At 47.0% G+C, this 17,841-nt stretch overlaps 1 protein-coding gene across 2 annotated transcripts in view; it reads left to right on the top strand.

Annotated features, from left to right (window-relative positions):
- The window catches only part of Gsg1l (GSG1 like), a 231,695-nt gene that overhangs the window by 73,012 nt on the left and 140,842 nt on the right, over nucleotides 1–17,841 (top strand). For both annotated transcript variants that reach the window (XM_063226714.1, XM_003477826.5), the window contains exon 2: nucleotides 791–838. In XM_063226714.1, coding sequence (XP_063082784.1) covers nucleotides 791–838 — 48 coding nt within the window. The remainder of the gene's footprint in view (nucleotides 1–790; nucleotides 839–17,841) is intronic.

The raw sequence follows: 17,841 nt of genomic DNA, 5'->3' as shown, positions 1-17,841 counted from the left end.
CTTGTTGGGGAGAAACATCAATGCAAGGCTGAGGCAGGAAGATCACAAGTTCAAGTCCCGTCTGGGTAATTTAATGACATTACTGAGGTTTTGTCTCAAAACAAAAAAGAAGTTGAGGATGTAGTTCAGTGAGAGGACATTGAGTTCAATCCCCAGGACTACAAAAGAAAAAGAAAAGAAAAGAATCTCATAATCAAAGCAAACTCGAGAAGGTGGCTGGACACCCCCACTGGGAGAAGGGAGAAGGGAGAAGGTCAGGGTTCCCAAGAGTTACCCAGGGGAGGTGTATTCCACAGAGGGCAGAGGTGTGAAGGGCTGGGTGGGACGCAGCTACCTGCCAGCCTGGAGGAGCAGGGAGAGAGGTGTGAGGTGTCGGGTGGGCCGCTGGAGGCCAGGCCTGGGTTCACATGTGGGCCTTTGGATTTCCTCCTTATTGGTGTCCTAAAGGAGGCGCGAGCTTGCCATCAGCAGCCTGGAGAAGGGACCGGAGCCACAGAACACAGGCCTGGATGACGGTGTGGGGGGCTGGAGCTGGCCTGCAGCTGTGCCTGGGGACCAGGGGCCGGTGGCAGGTGGAGGCCGCTGACTGTCGGTGGGCCTGGAGGGGAGGGCCTGCTGCTCACCACCTGCCGCTCACTCATCAAGGCACCCACTGCTAGCAAGAAGGGTTCCAGCACTTCCCTGAGTTGGGCTAGAGACGCAAGCGCGCTGGGCACCAGGGAGGGACAGGCAGAAGCCCGGAAGCCCACATCTGCCCTCGCGTTCTGAAATCCCTTTTTTTCTTTTCAAGGTGAAAAATGCCGCAGCTTCATTGACTTGGCTCCAGCGTCGGAGAAAGGTAAGTTCGGCTGGCCCAGGGGCACCCCGCCATGCCCTTGTTACCCCCACAATGGCTTCCCTAGCCCTGGGGGGCAGTGTTTCCTCCTCCAACCTTTCTAAGTCAGAACTACTGCTGCCCAGTGCTGAGTTCCTTGCGGAGGTCATGGGGGTGCATGCGCCCTGCCCACTATGGGTCAGTACGACAGTGATGTCAGAGCTGTGCAGGGCTACAGCTGGGTGATCTCACAGCTCAGGTGGTAGACACAGCAGTCGGGATTAGGTTTAGCTCCACAGCTGGCTTCAATGCAGGAAAACCCTGACATAAAAGTTTGAATGTAGGCAATTCCAGGATCAGTGCTGCATGAAACCCTCAGGACCTAGACCCCTGCTGCCCAGTCCCATCATCCCATGGCTTTTGTCTTCATGGTCCAAAATGGTGGCTAGAGTACCAGCTGTCACATCTGCATTCCAGGCAGTATGATGGAGGAAGGCAAAGACTTCAGGGCAAATGTAAAGCTCCCAGAATTTGCCACCCAACACCTGAATTTATCTCCTGGACCAAAACTTACCACATAGCCACCTTCAGCTGCAAAGGAGCCAGGAAACATGGTCTTTAGGCTGGCAATGCTGTATCCACTTAAAAGTCAGTTTTTTACATCATGGAAGAATCAATGCAGTAGGATGCCCTGCCACAGACCATGGGGAGGGTGATGGTCATGTCCTCACCTACCTGCCCCCTGCCATCCAGGAGAAGGACCACTGAGAGAGGGAGGTGTGTGAGCCTTTTCAAATGGCCTGGAGATTCAGTCAGGGCTCTGACCCCGAGAGTGAGGAGACAGGAAACAGAGGCAGGTGTCCAGGGTGCTTGACTGGGGTGGATTCTTAAGTCTAGGACACGTGGTCACCCCTGCCATGTGTGGCAGGTGGGACGGGGCTTGTGCAAAGGCGCAGGAGGCTGTGTGCCACGGTGGCTGTGACCTTCCTGTCTGTGGATGATGTGTCCTTGGGGAGCCGGGCCAGTGGTCATCTGGGCCTGAGGGCCAGGCGCCTGATGAAGCAGGCTGAAGGGCCAGCTCTTCTGCTCCCTCGGCCGCTCCATGTCGGTGTCCTGTGTGGCTGCTGCGTGGCCGCCCCTGAAGCATCTGATTGAGGAACACAGCCCAGGCACACATGTGTGAGCACGTGCGTGGGCCCGAGGTGCCTGTGTAGGCACGTGTGCACACGTGAGCATGTGGGCACCTCACATGCCTGAGTGCACGTGGGCTGTCTGCACGCCTGCGCCTGTGCACAGTGGGTGTGCACGCCCATGCGCGCGTTGGTGCATGGCGGCAGGAGCAGGCCCCTCAGGCCTGGCTTCCTGCTGCTTTCTGGAGCCTGGAGCCCCAGGGAGTGCCTGTCTTTTGGCTTCACTGGCCTTGTGATTTTACTTTTAGGGCTTGGCAGCCGTCCTAAGGACCTTCTGGCAGTGGAGATAAAACGTTTACAACGTGTCTGCGCTGCTCGCTGGGACACTGAGTCGCAGGAGGCTTTTCACAGGCTTGTGGCCTTCCAAGTGCCTCAGTGCTCCCTTGGTGGCCAGTCTGCGTCCCAGATTGCACCTCTGCACTGCAGCACACATAGACCCACCCGTGGGCTCCGGGCCCCTGCTGTCCCCCGTTCACAGATGGGGTGGGACGGGCAGCTTGTTCAGCACCACCCGTCCTGGAGTCGGGGAGTTGGGTTCACTCTGTGACTTCCTGCCTGGTTTCTAATCACCATCCAACAAGCACCTTTACCTGGTGCTTACCGGGCTGGGCACTGGCTCCTGCACACACACCGACTTGTGTCATCTGCCTTTTCCGGGTGGGGAAACTGAGGCATGGAACGGTCACACAGGGAGGAGGCAAGGAAGCTGGGCTTTCTACTGAGCACTCTGGCTCATGAGTGCAACGTCCTTCTGTAAAAAGACAGAGTCAAGGGACGTACGTAGGACGTATCCTGGGGCATCTCTGGGGACCTCACGGCTGAGTTCTGGAGGGTTCACCCTGCCTTCCGCGCCCTCCTTGGATCCGCTTCCAGGCTCCCCCTTCCCCAGCCGCCTGCGCCTGCTCACTTGCCTTTCCCTGGGCGAAGCACATGTCCTTCCTCTGGTTTCTTAGCACAGAGCTTTGCCAAACCTTTTAGTGTTGCTCACCTCACAACCATCTCTTCCCTGGATTGTGCTGCAGTCTCTTAACCAGTTGCCTCCTTCTATTTTTGCCTCTTGGTTCTCTTGGTAGTTAAGAATGATCTTTTTAAAGCGTAAATCATACCACAAGATACTCCTATTTAAAATTCTCCTGGAGCTCTCATCATGCTCAGGATAAAAGTCATTTTCTTCACTGTGGCCTAAAAGGGTACCACCTGACCCTGTACCCAGGCTGTTATCTGCTAACTCCTTCCCCTCACCACACTCCAGCTCCAAAATACTTGCTATTCCTTGCATCAGCCAAGCTATGGTGTGCCTCAGGGCCTTGGCACATGTCATCCCAGCTTCAGGAATACTGCTCTTGTAGAATTCACACTATCATAATCATACATTGTTATAGAAGTTCTAAGAAGCCTTAAGTATGTGCACTAGAAATTAGAAATTCTTATAATCTTACCTTTTGATATTCTCTATTAATTGGTTATCAGTTCTTGTTAAAAAGCGCCACAGATGTGTACACACATGTAGCATGTGAGTACCTATGTGTATAATGTATATTTAAAATTATGTAAAATATTATAAAAATAATAAATATAAAATATAAATATATAATATAATTATATAAAAAACTGTATTTCCTATCAGTACATAGAACTTGCTTTCCTATTTCTGTGTGTGCACACATGCACTAAACACGTGTTCCACCACCGAGCTACACTCCCAGCCCACCTTTATCTTTTGAAACAATTGTATAACACTCAGCCCGTGTAGACAATTATTTAACTAACTTAACAGCTGGACAATTTGATTAGGCCCCTTTGTGCTCTGAGCATCCTGAATCCTAGATGGATGATGGTAGCTTGCCACGTCCCTCCCTCACAAGCTCGGGGTCCTCCGAGAACAGCAGAGGTCTCTGTTTACCCCCGAGCCTCCAGGCGCCTGCCCAACTCTCAGGCAGGACAGCCCGAACAGTGTCCTGCGTGCTCTAACAAAGGCCTGCACAGCAGCCGCTGCAGGCAGAAGGGAAGGAACCGATTAAAGATGGCCGAGTAATTTCCGCAGATGAAATGTACAGATGCAGGTGAGCAGCAACACCCGCCTCCTGGGAACTTGATTCTGAAGATCTGGAGGAAGAGCTTCTCCTGCTTCCCCATTTCCCTCCTCCAGGTTTCCCTGGGTCTCAAAATCTCAGGTGCTGATTCATAGGGACAAGAATATCCTACCAAGTCCTTGACATCTGCTGGTGTATTGGTCAGCAAGAGCCACAATAATGCTGTATAACAAGCCATTCCACAGCTGAGTGGCATTCCAGCAGTTATTATTATTATTATTGTTTTGCTCTCATGCCTGTGGTTTCTCTTGGCATTTGCTGCCATAGTCTGCTTAATTCCAGAATGTAGAACTGGCTCCTCGTGGGTCTGTTCTGTGGCTAGGCAGAGGGCACAGAGGGCTCCTGGTGGGGCCCTTCTCATGGCACTGCCAGAGATGCAAGCCAGGAGGCTGGCTGCACAAATGCACTTGAAAGTTTTGCTGCACTAGCTTCTAGAATCTGTTGGTCACAGCAGGTCCCACAGCCAGCTCCAGCCTCAGCGGGGCAAGAAGCACACCACCCTCGGGAGCGCGGTCTGCAGTGAAGGAGCTTGTTGAACAGAAGTCTCGCCTTCCTCACTGGCTAGACCACCGGCCTCAGAGTGGTGGTGGCTCGTCATGATAGCACTGGGTGGGCTGGCTTTCTGGGGCATGCGTCTCAGTCATCTGCTTGGCAAGGTCTGCCCTGGTCGTTGTCAAGATCTTCATTTTTCCCAAGGTGATCTGAATATTAACTGCCCATTCCCTTAGTGAATGCCGGAGGGCGGCACTGCTGCGGGCCAGTCGTGGTCACACCAGCCTTGCCAGTGGACAGGCATTTCCTGAGCGCCCACTATGTGACAAAATCAAGGCTGGGCGGGCACAGAGGTACAAGGAGGAATGAGGTATGAGCCTGCGAGCAGTCGCCAGACTTGGCGAAGCAGATTCAAGCGAGGAACAGAAAGTCCACGCTGCTGGGAAGGCAGGGATCTCTTCCTCCAGCTCTAGCTAAAGCCGTGATGACTCAGTCAGATCCTCCGTGAGTCCAGGATGATGTGCGGGCTCCCCGCTGCATTCTGCTAACACAGCCCCCAGGGAGATTTGTCCCAAGTTGCTCAAGGTGATTTTTTGGTGGGTGGGTGCGGGGATGATCCCAGAGCCTTCCTTTTGAGCTACGTGCCCCACCCTTTTGTTATATTTTATTTCGAGACAGGGTCTTGCTAACTTGTCCCGGCTGGGCTTGAATTTGGTCTGCCTGGCTCAGCCTTGCAGAGTGCCGGGATTACAGGCACCAGCCAGGCTGCTGGTGAAAGTTTGATATGGGCAAGTCCCCAGAACCCATGTCTCAGGTTAAGCTGGTCTTTCACTGTGATGAATGAATGAATAAATGAATGATCAAAGGAATGAATGAAACCCCTTACGATTCGTAGTCACCAACCCCACTGCACCAGTCTGGCTGCCAAGCCAACGGCTTCCCATCAGTCTATTTGCCTGGGTCTATCTGCAACACGGAACTGCCCTGACCAGGTTTATGGAGTCCTGTGGTATGCACAGGTCTTGTGGGCGTCCCTGCTCCCCATTTCTTCCTCTGCACATCTCCTCTGCCCACCTCAACACCCCCAGGCTTCCTTCCCATGCTGTGCTCACCTCCTTCCTCACTCTGACACTCTCACCTCTTCATAGATGATTTTATCCACCCTGTGCTGACAAGCACCTTCAGACTAAAGTCATTTTAATCTTTAAAAATCCAGGTAGGCATGTATAATGGTTTAAGAACGTCAAAAAGCACTATAAGCCCTGTATGAATCATCCCCTCCCCACACCCTATTTCCATTCCTCCACAGCAGCCCTTAGGGATCCTTCAGCTCATCCTCCTGCTATTTGTGTGCATACAGATGCACTTTGATTTACAGTGGGTCACATCATAAGCCCATTGTACACTGCAAATATTGTAGTTCCGAATGTATTTAAGCTGCGTGTGGCGGTACACACACAATACTTGGGAGGCTGAGGAAAGGAGGAGGGAAATCTTACGAATACTTGATTGAACCCCTTTCTTGTTTCCTGCCTCCCTTTCTCCTCCCCTCCCTCTCTCCTTCCCTTCCTCCCTTCCTCCCTCCCTGATACTCCTATGGAGACCTCTGATCTCCAGTCCCCGTTTGGACCGGTGATTGTCAGTGGCTGTTTTTCTGGAGCCTCCTTTACCATTATTTTGGAATTTCTTCCCCATCTCCTGTTGACTTCCTGGACCCCCAGGTAGTTCTTTTTCTGATTTATTTTCTCATTTTGGGGGAAAGTGTCTTCTGGTAACTTCCTGAGAAAGAGGGTGCGAGTGATTGGTGCCTTCCTAATACTGCCTTTCTTCCTACCCTCACACTGGACTCTTTGGCTGGGTATAAAATTTTCACGCAGGGATAACTTTCCCGTGCAGTTTAAAAAATGTTGGTTGCTCCTTTTCTTTCAGATTCTGGTGTTGTCGAGAAGTTTAGCACCATTCCGATTCTTTTGTGTGGGCTGATTTTCCTCTCTAGAAGCTTGTATTTTCTGACTTCATTTATAATTTTCCTATTTCCATTCTGAGATAATTACTTAATTTTCATCTTTAACCTATTGAATTTTTAAAATTTCAATTTTAAGAGCTTAAATATTTTTAATTTTATAAGCTATATTTTTAATTTTAAGAGCTTTCTTATTATCTGAATGTTCTTTTTTATAGTATTGACTTTGGTGGGTAGACATTCTATTTTCATATTTCTCTGAGGATCTTTTAAAAGTTTTCTTTTGAATCCTTTAATATGCCTGCTCCCACATTCTTTTGTTTATTTTATTTCAATTTTGACCTCCGTATTTTATAAGTTTCCTCAAATGTCCGAAGTTCTTATCTAAGAGTAAGACAAGGACGTGCTCTTACAAGGCTCTAGAAAATGCAGCTGGGGAGAGGATATTTGGTAATGAGATTCCCAATCATCAGAGCCATAAATGCTCCATCCCAAAAGACCATTTGACTGACTGACACCCACTGTAACCAAGAGTTTTGCTTTTGGGCTGCTCAGTTTCTCAGAAAGCAACCTTTCCATCTCCAGAGTATATATCTAGCTGCCAGTGTTCTGGGAACCAGGTGGGTGGAGGGTGCTGGGGGATAATCTGGGTCCCAAACGTGCACTGTCACCTAAATTTTGGTTTTCATCTGGGCCTGGTGGTGATTCTGGGGGCCTCCTGAAGGTTGCTTCTCATGGTTTCTGCCCTGTTGGTGGTCTGCTTACCCTTGGCTGCTTAGTCATGAATCCCCTGTCCCCAAACTTCCCAGCTTTTAAAATACCATGGCCATCTTTTGTGTGTTGTCTTATGGACTTAGGTCTTTTTGATTCCTCCAGTGGAATATTGGCGGCATTGAAAGAGTAAAGATAATTATCGGTTCACCTGGTGTGTTCAGTCATAGACTCGGAGGTCTCTCCTGACCTCTAGAAAATGTTTCCAGCTGCCTGCTGGACCCCTTCTCCTGGACACCCCTAATCCTACTGACTCCACAGGGCTACAATGGAAGGAAATCACTAGGTTTCCTCCTTCTCCATCTGTCCTCCTGTCTTCTCTGTCATCTACACTGTCCCAAGCTAGGAACCAGGCTTTCTCTGCTCCAAAGCCAATTACTGGACTAGCACAATTTCTTTGGTCTCCTGGTGTCTTCCACATCTGTCCCTGCCCTGTGCTGCCACTGCCGCTACTCCAGCCTGGCTTGTGACTGTAATCTCTCAGGTGGCCTCTCGGATTCCAATGTGTGCTCTTTGAAGTTCACTTTGTAAGCTCTGCCGGTACTCGCAGTGGGACAGCCTACAGTAACATCGGCACTGAGCAAAAACGCCTGGGGACCCAGAAAACAATCTCTGTTGGTAGAAGTCAGGTCAGTAGCTGCCCTTGAAAGAAGGTGAGATTTCAAGGAACCCGGCAGAGGCTTGGTGGCCAAAGGTTCTGAGCCTGATCTGGGTTATCTGCATGCATTCATTTGATGAAAGTCCTGTGAGCTGTGCACTTGTAATTTATGCACTTTGCTGTATATGTGTTACACTTCATTAAAAAGGAAAGAAAAATATGTCCCACGCTGAATTCTAAATTATCTATCTAAAATAAAAATCCAATTATACCGGGCTCCTGCTTAAAACCCTTTCATTGCTCCCAAAGTTACACTAAGCATTTGAATACGGGCGCTCGCGCTCATGGGCTCCTTCTCTGGCTGTGACACCCTCTCCTACAGTCCCTGGGGTGAATTTTGTGCGCTGGCCCTGCCCTCTTGTTTACATACATTTCCCCTCAAACTCTCCAACACCTCTCGTGTCTCTGCGTCTTTCTATATTTTATCTTTTTGCTTATCCTGCCTTTATTACCTCTTGCTTGCTTTATAGACTTCTAAACTTTTTTTTATAAGTATGTGTTTGCAGCACATAATGTTTACATTCCTTGTGGGGAGTTCCTTTTATGAACCTCTTTCCTTCCCTTCTGTCCGTCTCTTGATCCCCTCTCCACTTGAAAAAGATCCATCTACCTACTTCCTATCTTTAATTTTACTCTTTATTAATATTTTGATTTCTTTTATATAAGAGAAACCATGCAATATTTAAGCAATATGTAAGTATCTGATTTACCTCACCTAGTATTATGGTCTCAATGTGCATTTCTTTCCTACAAAAGATTCAAGTGTATTCTTCTTGGTGATGGAGGAGTACTCCATTGGGTGGTAATACCGTTCATCTGTTGATCGACATACGGACTGCTTCCAAGATTTACCTATTATGAATTGTGTGGCTATAATCATGGAAATGCATGGATCTGTAATATGTTAATGTCTTTAACTTTTATGGGAAGATACCCAGAAGGGGAATACCTGGGTCAAATGGGACCTCCAATCCTAGTTTTTTGAGGACTATCCATACTGATTTCTATATCAGTTGGACTGGTTTACATTCCCATCAACAACGTAGGAGGTTTTCTTTTTCCCCTGAAGCCTTGCCAGCATTGGTTATTATTTGATTTTTTGATGATGGCCATTCTTTCAGGGATGAAGTAGAACATCAGTGCTGTTTTTATTTGCATTTCTATAATGGCGTTTCTTCATGTATTTCTTTGCCACTCATACTTTTTCTTCTGTGAAGTGTCTTCGTTTCAATTCTCCATTTTTGGGCAGGTATGTAATGGGGGGCAACTGTTTAGGTGTTCATATATTCTAGATATTTGTTCTTTGTCTGAGGAATAGCTGGGAAATTTCTTTTCTCATTCTGTAGATTGTTTTCCACTCTGTTGGTTCTTTCTTTTGCTGTGTAGAGCTTTTTAGTGGAATGCAATCCCATTTGGTGATTCTTGGTGCTATTTCCTGTGCAATTGGGGTTCTGCCTATGTCTGTGACTTTAGGATTTTTGCTTGTTTATCTTCCAACCAGTTGAGGGTATCTGATTCCAAATTTAGTTCTTTGATAAACTGTGATTTTAGCTTAGTACATGGTAAGAGACATGGGCCTAGATTCAATCTTTTGCATGTGCATAGCCAGTTTTGCTAGCACCATTTATGAAAGAGGCTGTATTTCTTCCAGTGTATGTTTTCGGCCCCTTTGTCAAAGATCAAAGATTTGAATGTGCTTAGGGTTGTTCCTGCATCATCTATTCCATTTCATTGATCTTTGTATCTGTTTTTGTGCCAGTCATATGGTGTTGTTTCCTTTTTATAGCATTGTAGCTTTGTAATATAGATCCAGGTCTGATATTGTGATGCTTACAACTTTGCTCTTGTTACCCAGGACGGCTTTTGCTATTCTGGGTCTCTTGTGGCTCTATATAAATTTTAAGATTATTATAAAGAATACTGTTGATATTTTGATTGGGATTACATCAATACCTTTATCAGTTTTGGAAGTATGGCCACTTTGACTATATTTGTTCTGTCTATCCATAAACAGGAGATCTTTCCATTTTTTTATATTCTCTTCCATCTCCATTTCCAGAGTACTGTGGTTTTCATCATAAAGATCATTCACGTCCTTAGTTAGTAATTCTTATGTATTTAATTTTTCTTAGTGTGATTAGGAATGGTATATTTTCCTAATATCTTTCTCAGTGGATTCTTTATTAGTATACAAAAATGCTACTGCTTTTTGTGTGTTAATTTTGTATTCCACTACACTGCTGAATTTGGTTATTGACTTCTAGCAGTCTTTTGATGGAATTGTTTGGGTCTTCTATGTAGACAATCATGTCATCTTAAAATAATGATACCCCAACTTCTTCCTTTCCTATATGCTATGTTTTGAAAATTGGTGGTCAACTTAACGCCAGCTGGATTACATCAGCATGCATTGAGAGAAGATCCTCCACCTGAGGAGGGTTGCCAGGATAAATAGGTGGAGAAGAAGAGAGGTGTGGAGAGGGATTGAGGCGTTATGGAGGCATTGTTGCTTCTCCTACGAGTTGCTGTCTGAGCTGTTGGTTCTCCTGGAGAAGCTTTGGTCTTCACATCGAGCATTGCTTCCTGGCTCCGGAGGGGAAGACATGTACTGCCTGGTCTCCAGGATGAACTTGTCACGCTGCTTCCTGGCACGTACCGACTGTGCTTGTCGTCGGAGGAGCTCGGGGCCTCTGTGTCGCTGAGGACAGTTGTGGTTCCTTTCAGGACAGCCCCGCTCTTTGTTGTGAGTGTGACTTCTCGGCTCCAGCGTAGAACCCTCATCCCACTAGCACAGCTCCTTCATCCTGCTGGCATGGACTTTCTGACTTCCACCGCTGACCCTTGGGTCTTCCCGGCACGAATCCATAAAAGAGACTGGCGTGAGTCCTTTTTGTGGGCTCTGGACTTCTAGTTGGACTCGTGGAGGCGTTGTTCTGAGCTCTGGGTTTTTATCTGGACTCATGTGGGACATTGCCGTGGGGTTTAGACTCTTGACTAAATAATCTATGTCGTTGGTGTTGCGGATGAATTTCCTGCATTTTCCTATGTTAACTTCTGGTGACCATTATAAAAATATTATAAACTCCATGTCCTGATCTGGATTGTTCTCTGTGTACAACCCCAGACTACAACACTATATATATTCCTTTTATTTCTTTTTCCTGTCTAATTGTTCACATTAATGTTTCAAGTACTGTTGAACAGGAGTGGTGACTTGTCTTGTACTTGATTTTAGAGAGGAAGCTTTCAGATGTTGGCAGTAGATTTGTCAAAAATGACCTTTGAGATAACGTCTTTCCATTTCTATTTTCTTTAGTTTTTTAATTTTTTGTTTTTGTACCGGGAATCGAACTCACGACCTCACGCTTGCCAAGCAGGTGCTTATGCCGCTGAGCCAAACCCCTGGCCCTGTTTAAGGTTTTTTCATAAAAGGATGACGGATTTTGTCAAAGGCTTTTTCTGCATCTGTTGAGATGATCATGTGATTTTTTTGCTTCAGTTTCTGTGATGTATTATGTTTATGGATTTGCATATGTCAAATCATCCTTGTATCCCTGGAATGAAGCCTGCTGAAGATGTGTGATCTTTCTGATGATTTGTTGCATTCTGTTTGCCAGTAGCTTGTTGAGGAATTTTGCATCTATATTCATTAAAGAGATTGGCCTGCATTCTCTTTTTTGGTTGAATCCTTGCCTGATTTTGGAATCAGGGTAGTGCTAGCTTTCAGGAATGACTTTAGAAGTGCTCTTTCCTTTTCAATTTCACGAAAGAGGTCAAGGCATGTCAGTGTTAGATCTTCCCTGATGTTTTTGTATAATTCAGCAGTGTGAATCCATCTGGACCTGGACTTTCCTTGGTAGGATTTTCATTACTGCTTAAATTTCATTGGCTATTATTGGATTATTCAGGATTTTTCAATCTTCTTGGCTCAGTTTTGGTAATTCATACACATTCATTTCTTCTGAATTCTCTAATTATTGGGGCCTGGTTTATGAAGTAGTTGTTAATAATCTTTTTGATTTAAGCAGTGTCTGTTGTGATTTCAGCTTTTTCAATTCTCATTGCATTGATTTGGATCTTTTATGTCTTATTGCCGGTTAGATTGGCTAAAGTTTATTTTTCTTTATTCTTTCAAATGATCAACTCTTCAACTCATTAATTCTGTTTTCTGTTTGTTTGCTTGTTTAAATTTCATTGATTTCTGCTCAGATCTTTATATGTAAACTCTGTTCATTTTTCAAAACCCAGAGTAGACATAATTCATTTTGGAAAGCTGTCCCCGAACTGCTGGGTGCCTGGCTGCATGACAGGTGCTGTTAGTACACGTTCCGCAGTGCTAAGGTGATCTCCTTCATCTCACTGGATACTCCCTGAGGACCAGTAGTACTGTATCATGTCCTTTGTGGCTCCCGCACTCAGAGTTGGATCAGAGTAAGAATTTAGTAAAAGCTTATCGAATAAATCAAGGAAGGGAAGAATGCGCAGGGGCTGTATTAGCAATACCCAGTGATCCATCTGGGCTTGGAAACCCGGGGGCAGCTTTGGAGGTCGTGCATTCTCCTGACCCACCTGGGCTGAGCTGTGTTTGATGTCACCTGTTTCCTGCTTCCTGTTTTCAGGGAGCTGGGGTTTCTGTTAGCCACCAGCCAGCAATTTCTGTGAAACAACCTACAAAGCTTGTGGGTGTCATTTGTTTAATAGTTCAGGGATGTGTAGCGGCACGGTTGGCTCGGCTGTCGCCACCCTGAGCCTTTTGCGAGTTTTTGCTCACTTTAGTTTCTATAAAAGCCTCTTGTTGGTTCCCTTAACCTCTCTGTTCTCTCCCTGAAATCGATTTATAATTCTGCTGCTCGGTTAATTTATGTAGCATGTTTTATTGGCTTATACCTTAGAACTGAAATGTGCATAGATCAGAGATCAGAGCACGAGGAGCAGGAAGGGAAGAGTGGAAATTACTTCTCTAGCTGCCCAGGCTGTAGCTGGCTGTGGCAGCACACACTGTGATGCCAGCCCTTTTAGGAGGCTGAGACAGGAGAATTGCAAGTTCAAGCCTAGTCTAGGCAACTTAGTGATACTACCTCTAAATAAAAAATTTAGCTCAGTATGATGACTCTGTACAGCAGGAAAAAGAAGACTGAGAGCATTTCCAGTTGACCAGTCCACTTCTTGGATACAAGACATGCTCCAGCTCATGGTCATGTCCTGGTACCAAGCTGTATGTCAGGATACTCAGTAATAAAAAACACCCTCAAGTCCTCTCTCTGGGGGACAGATAAGGGTCAGAGATTCAGTCTATGAGGATGGCAGAGGGTGTGAGGGATTGTACAGAGGAACACTCTGTGAATTGGCTTTCCATCACTGTGACAAAATACCTCAGATAAAGAACTTAAAGAAGGAAGGTTTCAGTTGGGGGTTTAACTCAGTGGCACAAGCACCTGCTTGGCAAGCGTGAGGTTGTGAGTTCAATCCCCCCCAATACCAAAAAAAAAAAAAAAAAAAAAAAAGGTATCATTTGGCTCATGGTTTGTAAGAATTCAGACTCTGGCCACTTGGCTCCGTTGCTTTGGCCTGTGGCAAGTCTGAGCACCGTGGCGGAGGCTCACCATCAAGCACAGGTACTCATATCATGGCAGCTGGGAAGCAGAGGCAGCAGGAGGGCCAGGTCCCAGTGACCTCTCAAGGTCATGCCCCCGATGACTTTGCTTCTTTCCACTATGTCCCACCTTCTGAAAGTTTCCCACCTTCTACTGGTGCCCCAGACTGGTAATCAAGCCTTCAAACACGGCCTTTGGGGACATTTATGACCCAAAGAAATTACCACTGAGGAAGTCTTAGAAGAGGAGTCAGATTCCTTCTTGTGCAGGGAGGCCTCTGGGAAAATCATCCTGGAGAATGAGCAGCCTGTGCAAAGCAACGAGACAGCTGTCCTCAAGGCTGGTAAGTGGCAGGCGCTCCACAGGTGATTGCTGAATGCCTGAGACGGAAGGGGGGGGGGGCCAGAAACATTCAGCGTCTTGCTGAAGGTCACATTTAAGTTAAAGTCAGCTCACCCTCCAGGGCACCGAGGTCTTTAATGAGCACCTGCCTTCCATGTCACTGTATCTCCTCCGTCTGTCCTTCCTCCCGAACTGTGCTGGAGTCACATTTCCACCACTGTCCCCCCTGCCTCTTACCTCTGAGGAGCTGGTTCTGCCACTCTCACCTCGGAAGTTCTGGATTCCTCTAATTATGTGCTCTTATTATAACCCTTAGCCTGCTGTAGGATGCCCCGGAGATCACAACATCTAATGATTGCTATAGTTGCTCTAATCCCAATTATTCAAGATTATCCTTACAGGTAATTAGATATCTGGGCAGTCTCGCCTGCTCATTCTCTCACAGAACGTCATATTAACCTCAAATGGAGACCAGCTTTCATCTTTAATCATTAAGAACAGTTTTTCCGTGGTGAGAGACTCTGTGAAGTAGAAACAGTGATCATTTAAATTTTTACCATACGTTGGTATGAGAAATTGCTTTGCAACTGCAGGGTTCATATATGAACGGCATAGGATTGGCCAGTGCACATGTCGTGAGGAGGAGACAAAGATACACAGACAACGTCTATCCCACAGCCCTGTACTTGTGGCTAATTGCTGAACCACGCCGCCTGGGATGGGGTTGGTAATTGGTGACACTATTTTGTCACGGGCTAGTCAGCTTTCTGTTACTATAACAAATACATGTGATAAGTAACTTATAAAGAGAAGAGGCTTATTTTGGGTTGCAGTTTTAGAAGTTCCAATCTATGATTGGCTGGCCTCGGTAAGGCAGCATATCATGGCAGGGCAAAACCTTATGGCAAAAGGGGCAAAAGAGAGAAAGGAGGGGACCGTGTCTCACAACCCCTCTAAAGTCTTCCCATTAGGCCCCACCTGACATACGGCCAGTAGGCTGCAGACCAAGCCCTCAACACACAGACTTGGAGGACATTCAGGATGTAAAGTGTAGCAGACACACTTCCTTTTTATAAAGATATGCACAGTTGTCCCTTGGTACCCAGGGAGATTTATTCCTGGACCCCCCCTCCCCATACCAAAACCCACAGATGCTGAAGTTTCTTATATAACAGAGCACAATGTTTGCATTAACATATGCCACGTACTTTATACCATATGCTCTTATACACTTTCCATAAATTATAGACTTTACATCATCCCTAGATCATTTACGATACCCACTGTGATGGAAATGTTATATAAATAGTTGTTACACTATATTGTTAAGGGAATAGTGCCAAGAATAAAAAAGTCTAGCTACAATTAGTACACACAGTTTTTTCCCCTCAAATATTTTCCATCCACAGTTGGTTGAATCTGTGGACAGAGAACTTGTGGGTCTGGAGGACCAGTTGTAATTTCATTCATCGAATTTATGAATGGTGAAATTTACAGGTTTCACATGTACAGTTCATGTGTTCAAAGGGACGTGTGCTTTCACGTGACTCATGCCCATGTCAGCATATAAAGCCAGAGCATGTGAACTGGATGGTCACACAGGCACTGTGTGGAGAAGGGCCCTACCCTTGGCTTAGTGTGGCGTTTTTGATAGCTTTCCAGCAGAGCCTTGCCTTATCATTTCCTGATGGCTTCCCTCTTCGGGCTGTGACCTGCCACTGCCCTCCCCTCATATTATTGCTCACCTATATTTCTCTTAACACTGATCACTTAAACAGCCTAATTATTTTAGCCTCATCCTGAGGAGTAGCATCTGCCAGGTTTTTTCCAGGATGCTTCAAAATAGCTACCACTATACTGTTACTAATCATAGCAGAAAGTGATTTCTGTTTTGGCAACACACCTGACCCACTTGATCCCCCCAAATATGGGGAAGTTTATGCTGCTGCTGAACCCTGTTACATCTGGGAAACTGAGACTGTCTTGCCCACATGATCACATGGGTGCTAAGTGGCAGAGGTCGTTTTGAGCCTGGGCAGGGGCTGCAGAAGCATCTGCCTCACCATCCCCCTGCCCTCCTCAGTGTGACCTCTTAAAAGAGTCAAGAACCCTGAAGGCACCGTGGCTGCAGAGGAGGAAAGGGAAGGAGGGAGGAAGCGTCTGTCACGTGACGCCGGGAAGGGCCTCCATGCCGAGGGGGAGGATGCTTGTGAGTCCCTCATGTCCTCTCACCTCATGCATCTTCCTCGTGGGTAAGTTAGGGCTCACTAGAGAAACAGGACCAACATAAAATACGTCCAATTATACAAGAGCTTTATTAGGTAGGCTCACAGGAGAAGAAGCGGAGGAGTAAGAATGGCCATCCGCGGAATTAGAAGCAGAGGAATCCAAAGTGGCTGGAGAGCTGGAGGACCCAGTAGCAGCCCAGGGCTGAAGACCCAGAAACTCACTGTGGTTACTGGTGAGAGGCTGCATCAGAAGGCAGAGTCATCGCCGTAAGGCAGAAGAGCCTGTGCTAAAGGCTGAAGACACTGGGGGCCTGGCCCAAAGGCAACAGTGACGCCTGGGGCCCTCCAAAAGAGGGGAAGGCTTGCTCCTTTCCCTTTTCATCCCCTCCAGGCCACAAGCCTATGGGTGGTGGCACCCACATCCGGCTGGGTGTTCCCCGCTCAGTTTGCAGCTTGCATGTCAGTCAACGGAGACACGTGCAGAATGTGCCAGCCCGAGAGCTGGTTCCTGTCAAGTTGATGCAAGGTGCTGCAGTTTGGACCCACAAAGAGCTCATTTGCTAATGGCTTGTCACCAGCTGTGCTGCTGTTGGGATGTGGGGGAATCATTAGAAGGTGGACCCTGGTGGGAGGAAGGTAAGTCACTGGGTGTGTGGCCTTGAAGGGGATATTGGAACCTGGCTCTCCTCTGCTGCTTGCCACGGTGAGTTGAGGCATTTCCTCCACCACATGTTCCTTCTCTGATCTGCTTACCACCATAGGCCCAAGGTAATGGGGTATGGGGTAAAGCTATGGGATCATAGACTAATGCCTCTGGAACTGTGAGTCAGATAAACCTTTTTATTTCTTCAAGTTTATTTATTCCAGGTATTTTGTCCCAGCAACAGAAAGCTGACTGACATAGAAGGGCTCAAAATCTACAGTCACTGGTTCCATTTTACAGATGAGGAAACTGAGGCCTGACATATGTCCCTCTGTGTGACCTCCATGGATGAGTACAATAGTCTGCGTCCTGCATCCTCAGCCCAGAGAAGTGGCAACCTAGTCCTGACGTGTGCAATGAGCACTCAGTGAGTGCCTGCTGCATACCAACCCTTTCGGGTCATGCGTCCAGTGAATCCTCTTCTCTAGCCATAGAGTTGGTTCCATATGTTTTCTCTCTTTTCCAAGCAGGTTGAATCTCAGAGAGATGGGGATACCTGCTGCAGGCCCAGGTAGTGACAGAGCTAGGATTTAAACACAGAGCAGCTGCGAATTATGTCAAAAAGCATGGGGGCTGGATATGTGGCCCATGGCTGTAATCCTAGCACTTTGGGAGGCTGAGGCAGGAGGCTCACAAGTTCAAGGCCAGCCTGAGAAACTGTAGCATGGAAGAGGCCTGGGTTCTTTCTTTGTATGTGGTGGCAGAGAGAGAAAATGAGAGAGAGGCAGGGAAAGAGAGAGAGACAGAGAGAGAGAGAGAGAGAGAGAGAGAGAGAGAGAGAGAGAGAGAGAGAGAGAGAGAGAGAGAATTTCAGATTCAAACTCTGCCTTAATGACCATGGGAACTCAGCACACCACGCATCCTCTTGTGACTCGGTTCCCTCATCTGTAAGGTGAGGAGGTGGCACCCCCTCAGCAGGATTCTTCTGAGAATCATGTGAGATAATCCACATGCAGTTTGAGCTCGGCAGGCGTCAGCTTGAACATTCTGTTG

The sequence above is a fragment of the Cavia porcellus genome, unplaced genomic scaffold, assembly GCF_034190915.1.
Source record: "Cavia porcellus strain 051 isolate PalLab524CR breed Dunkin Hartley unplaced genomic scaffold, mCavPor4.1 scaffold_16, whole genome shotgun sequence".
NCBI lineage: Eukaryota > Metazoa > Chordata > Mammalia > Rodentia > Caviidae > Cavia > Cavia porcellus.
Note: the sequence above shows the minus strand (reverse complement) of the source record. Positions and strands in the feature narration are given on the sequence as shown.